Genomic DNA, 6,321 nt, shown 5'->3' with positions numbered 1-6,321 from the left:
CAATCATCATGCATCAATCAATCAAATTATAAAGGGCTTTCGCTACGTATTATAATCATAGAGTTAATTTATCGGTATTAAATCTCATCTCTCGAATCTCGACTTAACCATTTATAAATTAGTCCGCCTGTTGAAACTAAGCCTAAACATCAATTCTCATCTGTCGAATCTCGAATTAATATTGCTAAACTCATATAATTAAATCTGGTCAAACCTAATTGCATAGCATTAAATCAATCAATGGGAAATTAATCAAGCATTAATAATCAACAATCACAAATTAAATCTAAACTAATCAAAACTATAAAGCAAGACATGATGAAAGAATTAAATAAAATAACTAAAATTAAAAGAGAAGAAATTGTTACCAAAAGAAATCTGGATTAAGGAATGGAGTTAAGAACAAAGTTGAGAGAATTTTAGAGAGAAAATATTCTAAGTAGAGAGAGAAAATCTAAAAGAGAAGGTAATCAAAATTACGTCCAAAAATCGTACTTAAACATCCCTAAAACAAATCCTAATTGAAAACTAAAAATCTCGACAATCAAGTCTTCTAAAAACACGCGCACGATCGGGGGAAGGGCCGCCCGATCGCGCCCGCCTTTTTTCCCTCGCTCTTCCTGGTGCGCCGCGCCCGATCAAGCTTACGCTCACCCGATCGGGCGCGCCTTCTTGCTGATGCTTCTTGTATGCGCCCGCCCGATCGGGCGCAAGCTTGCCCGATCGGGCCCAGCTTCTTCTTCGAGGCTTGGACTTCGATTGGGCTCGATTCTTCGGCCCAATCCGGATTTCCTCTTCAAGTCTTGAATACTCGATCCAATTGCCCCGGTATCACATACCGAGCCCTTAATCACCGGCTCTAACCGGTCTTGGGCTTCAAAGATGGTCGTGTCCTCCTAATGCTCGTAGTTGCTTCATGAAAAACCCGGAAAACGCTCCAAATGTGCAATTTCCTACAAAACTCAAGCAAAACTACCAAAACACTTGAAAACACTAATTAGTAATAAATGTAGTTCTAAAGAGCCAAAAACACCACTAATTATGACCAAGGGATGGGGGTAAAACACTATATAAATTGGACATATCAAGGAGCTTGGGTTTGCAGGAGGTAATAGTTGAGAGTGATTGCTTCACTGTTATTAGATCGTTGCGAGATCAGACGAAGGGAGCTAGTCATTTTCATTTAATTCTTGATGACATTTTAGATTTATGTAATAGCTTTATTTTTGTTTCTTGGGAGTTTGTTAAACGAGGATGTAATAAGGTGGCTCATTCGTTAGCCCACTATCAACCTTGAGTGGTTGGCTATCGTGTTTGGGATGGTGAGATCCCTCCTTGTATTGTTGAACTAGCTTCGTCTGATTTATCTATTTAGTGTGCCCCGTGTGGGTTTTTTCAAAAAAATAAAAATAAAATAAAATAAATAACATTGGTAAGCTTTAAATTACATTTATTGTTAATATGAAAGATCCTTTTCTTAATTAAAAAATTAGGGCTCCCTCTTTATTATATGTCAGGTCGAGTTGTGTCGTGTCGTGTTGTGGCATATGTTGGCCTCACTAGGTGAATGACCCATTGACCCCATTCAGGCATTCACAACCAAAAAAAACAAAGGAGAATCTACGAAGTTCAAAACACTTATAAAACGCGGGTTAATTGCACTGAAACAGACAAACCAATGATACGAAAGACGGTTAAGATTACAAAATTCTTTTCATAATCATTATAAAATCTTACACCAAAACCAATTTCTAACCGAATTTCTAGCGACACCCACTACAGTCCATAGCTGCGTATTTGGGGTACCCATATTCGTTTTCTTTAATACCCATTTCTCGCTTCTTCAAGAAAACACCAAGAAATTGAGGAATTTCACAAGAAAATGGCGGAATTGGAGATACCCAGATTGTATTATGGCGAAATTTTCAGTAGATTGCTCGTAATTTTGATCTTCCTTACTTTGTTTGGGTGTAGCAGTGCACAACCTCAAGAGGGTATGTTTTGAAATTCTCAGCTTATGCCTTAATTTCACCATTTTGCTTATGCACCCTACCTTTTCGATGAAATGCTTCTGAAAAAACTCTTTTGTTTCCAAGATTTCTAGGTTTCAATTTTGGGTACCCTTTTTCTTGCGTATTCTTGTTATGCTTTCAGATTTTTCAGTAATTTTGTCGATTTTCTTACTGTATTAGCTTGCTATAATTAGTTTAAGTGTTGTAGTTGATGCATTACATTGAAACATGTATAATTCAGGACTTATAACGAGCTGTTATGTTGCTTATTTATATGCTTGGTAATCATAATTCTAAAAAAATTCAGGTTTTGGTTTTTGGTCTATTGGTAGATTAGTGTTTGTCCACATGACAATTGTGGAGAAAAGTAATCATTACTTCGTATTATTCAGCAATTATAATTTATCACTGATTGTGTAATTTTCGATTTCGGAAAAATATTAAGTTTTAGTGTCATGAAGATTGTGAAAAAAGTGTACGAAAGTTCTGATATACTAACAGAGGTTTAACTTTCTGTGCAATTTTAGCCAATTTCTTTTGCAGTTTACTTCAATTGATCTGATTAACAATTTTAAAATGTATGGGAAAAACTATTGGATGGTTCAGAAATCTGACCCTAGCAGCAGAATGGGCTTACAAGCCATAATCTTAGTTTCTAACTCAGTTTCCTCCTTGATTTAGATATCTAATTATTTACCGATTAATTACAGTCTGTTGTGTGAAATTTTAATTGCGGTCACATCAGATAATGTTCTGAGCTTACATTTTTCGATTATTCTGTTATCAATTGGCCTGTCCATTAGAGTATATGCTAAAACATAACTGGACTAGGAGGGTAGATTGATGGAATGACTAAGCAGTCATTGCTATGTATAAAGATATGCATATAGAGTTAGATATGATCATCCTTTTCCTGTCAACAACTTGTACAAAGAAACCGAGAAACTTAATGCTTAACAATTTGCATTTAGCTGAATAATGAAGACATTCAATTAGCCAATTTGTTATGCTGTGTACTTGTGTAGTATGCTATACTTTTTTAGTACACTTCTTGAGTACTTTCATCAGAGATTCGTATAACATTTTTGAGTGCTTGTATGCATAATTCTTACAATGGAAAAGGGTTTAGTGGTCTTTCAGTACATAATTTTCTGATTTAAATTTATCGTCCCCTGTAGCTCCTGCCTATATTCGATTTACTGCAAATGCTACAGAATTCCCTGTGGAAGATTATTATGATTATATCATTGTTGGAGGTGGAACAGCTGGATGTCCATTGGCAGCTACCTTGTCACAGAATTATAAGGTACTGCTGCTGGAAAGAGGAGGAGTGCCATATGGGATTCCAAACTTGATGACTCAAGAAGGCTTCTTGGCCACTATTTTGGAGATCGATACATTTGATTCTCCTGCACAAGCATTTACTTCAGAGGAGGGTGTGCCCAATACTCGTGGCCGGGTTCTTGGTGGAAGCAGTGTTGTAAATGCTGGATTTTACAGCAGAGCTGATCAAGAGTTCTATGCCAAATCTGGCCTTTCTTGGGATTTGAGAATGGTGAATCAGTCGTATGAATGGGTGGAGAATGCTATTGTGTTCAGACCTGACTTAAGAAGTTGGCAATCTTCTGTAAGAGATGGTCTGTTGGAAGCTGGGGTGAGTCCATATAATGATTTCAGTTTGGAACATGTTTTAGGAACAAAAATTGGTGGATCCACATTCGATAGCTCTGGCCGAAGGCATAGTGCTGCAGACCTTTTGAATTATGGAACAGCTTCAAATATAAAGGTAGCTGTCCATGCAAATGTAGAGAGGATTATACTTGCCACATCTTCTCCAGCTGACAGCTCAAAATTGTCAGCAATCGGAGTGGTGTACCGTGATACACGGGGGCATTACCATCATGCAATGGTGCGTGGTCAGGGTGAGGTTATTCTTTCAGCTGGAGCCATTGGGAGTCCTCAGCTTCTTTTACTCAGTGGAATCGGTTCAAGGCCATACCTGTCATCATGGGGTATTCCAGTTTCCCATCATTCACCGTATGTGGGCCAATTTCTCTATGACAACCCAAGAAATGGAATATCAATTGTGCCTCCAACACCTTTAGAACATTCACTTATTCAGGTTGTGGGCATCACTGAATCAGGAGCGTACCTGGAAGCTGCATCAAATGTAATCCCCTTTGCTGCCCTTACCCATCCTGCTTTTGCACGGTCACCATCTTCTCCTCTTTATCTTACTGTGGCCACAATCATGGAGAAAATTTCTGGTCCAGTTTCATCTGGTTCACTTCGGCTAGCATCCACTGATGTTAGACTCAATCCAAGCATCAGGTTTAACTATTTTAGTGACCCAAAAGACCTGGATTTGTGCATAGTTGGCATGCGTAAGATAGGGGATATTCTAAGAACCAGGTCCATGGAAGATTTTAAGTTTACATGGGCCGGAGGTAGAGACTTCAGATTTCTGGGACCTGCACTACCTACAGACCAATCAGATGACACACTAATGGGTGAATTTTGTCGCCGAACTGTGAGCACTATATGGCATTACCATGGTGGCTGCGTCGTTGGGAAGGTTGTGGACACTGATCTTCGGGTGATTGGTGTCAATGCGCTCAGAATCATTGATGGCTCAATATTAACAGTGTCTCCAGGAACTAATCCTCAAGCCACCCTTTTGATGCTTGGCAGGTACGTGAAGTGGCTGTAAACTAATTAACAAAGCTTATAGATTCTGTACTATTATGTGATGTTCTTAATGACTATAGTGTCTATTTCTTTGCCAGATATATGGGACTGAAGTTGCTTCAAGAACGAACAAGATAAATGTAAATGTCCGTTGTGGACTTGTGGTAGCCATAGCCAATCCAAGCAATAGTAGATGCACATCATTTGTTCCTTCAATATACACAGCAAAGTGCTGGTGTATGATTCTTTTATGCTTATTTTTTTGTTCATAGTTGGTAGATGTATGAGGAATTGTTTTGTTAGCTGCACCGATAGTAGAATACTGAGGCTGTACATACATAGGAGTTGTTTCTATATAGAGCACCATTGTTCCCATGATCTGGGTCATCTGAAAGTTTTATGGGATACTATCCAAGTATCCATACATCTAGATTTTGATCATTACATATGAATTAAAACTTCAACTTACATTGACTTTTCTTCCTTTTGCCCATTTCTTCTCTTCTGTTCATTGATTTTTATGTCTTCTTGATCTCAATGCTAACAGTCTGCGACCGTCAGACATGCTGCATCTGGATGTGATTTGAATTCATATATGTCAAGCTATGTGATGAAGGTTAGAAAACAGTGAACATATAACATTCTGGAAATTTATATAGCAAATTAATTGGAGCCGTGCATCATTTGCAAAATTTAATCAGCAATCGTGTTTCTAGTTAAAGGTCTTTAAGTTCCAGCTTTCAGAGAAAATAAAGTGCAACAGTAGTAGTACCGATGTATTGTGTGATAAAACCTGTTTTCAGGTATACAAAAATTGTCATAAAAGGGCTAATTTAGATCTTGTTTTGTTTACTTCATTTCCACTTCAAGTTATTTCTCACAAGTTCAAATAAGGTTGGATAAATTCATTTAACTTCAGACAAAATACTACTCCGTATAATTCAAATATGTTCAAATAATATAATTTCAGACAAACATCAAATGAATCAAGATACTAAAAATGTTTATGTACAATAATAATATTCAACCTACTTTTTTCTTGAGTTGTAGGCCTAATATTGATGTCTTGCAATGATAGCATTGTAGGTGGCACAAAGTTATTCATGCATATTTTGATGTAGGACCTTGACTTTAGTTTAATGTAGGGCCTAACTTTGAGCACTTGATAAAGAGACATACAAGAACCCTTCCTAAAAGTACTGAAAATTTATGCACTCCATAGAGTCCATCATGCTAATTGAAAAGCATGGTGGCCAATTAAAGAGAAAATTCTTTCAAGGATTTTATGTATGGACCCTCAATTTTTTAAAACATTAATTAGCTTTATTATTATTGTAATATAATCATTCATTATTCTTGCATCTATTTACTATGGAGTATTATTTCTTCTTTCTATTCATATCTTTTCAAAAATTCTTCAATCTTTCATTTAATTAATGTTGAAAGTCACCTCATTTTCCTTAATGTTTTGTTACCATAGACAAAATCAAATAATTGCTATTTTATTTTAAAATGGAAGTATATTATTTCAAATAAAAAATTACATTTTTCCCTCCTCAATAACATATGGTGTAAATTAATAAATGCTTTTATAATATAAAAGAATTAATTTTGAAACTAT

The 6,321-nt window shown here is 36.5% G+C and overlaps 1 protein-coding gene across 1 annotated transcript; it reads left to right on the top strand.

Annotated features, from left to right (window-relative positions):
- Positions 1 to 1,077: 1,077 nt before the first annotated feature.
- Positions 1,078 to 5,184, top strand: LOC110713236 ((R)-mandelonitrile lyase-like). The gene is made up of 3 exons (XM_021891698.1): positions 1,078 to 1,994; positions 3,191 to 4,703; positions 4,799 to 5,184. Exons 1-3 carry the CDS (start codon positions 1,883 to 1,885, stop codon positions 4,836 to 4,838), a joined length of 1,665 nt encoding a protein of 554 aa, XP_021747390.1. The 5' UTR covers positions 1,078 to 1,882; the 3' UTR covers positions 4,839 to 5,184.
- The last annotated feature ends 1,137 nt before the right edge of the window (positions 5,185 to 6,321 follow it).

This window comes from Chenopodium quinoa, unplaced genomic scaffold, assembly GCF_001683475.1.
Source record: "Chenopodium quinoa cultivar QQ74 unplaced genomic scaffold, ASM168347v1, whole genome shotgun sequence".
Taxonomy (NCBI): domain Eukaryota; kingdom Viridiplantae; phylum Streptophyta; class Magnoliopsida; order Caryophyllales; family Amaranthaceae; genus Chenopodium; species Chenopodium quinoa.
Note: the sequence above shows the minus strand (reverse complement) of the source record. Positions and strands in the feature narration are given on the sequence as shown.

Coding starts and splice junctions, on each gene's coding strand:
- LOC110713236 (XM_021891698.1), top strand. CDS start 1,883: ATGGCGGAATTGGAGATACCCAGATTGTATTATGGCGAAATTTTCAGT. Junction 1,995..3,190: donor CAGTGCACAACCTCAAGAGG/GTATGTTTTGAA, acceptor CGTCCCCTGTAG/CTCCTGCCTATATTCGATTT. Junction 4,704..4,798: donor ACCCTTTTGATGCTTGGCAG/GTACGTGAAGTG, acceptor TTTCTTTGCCAG/ATATATGGGACTGAAGTTGC.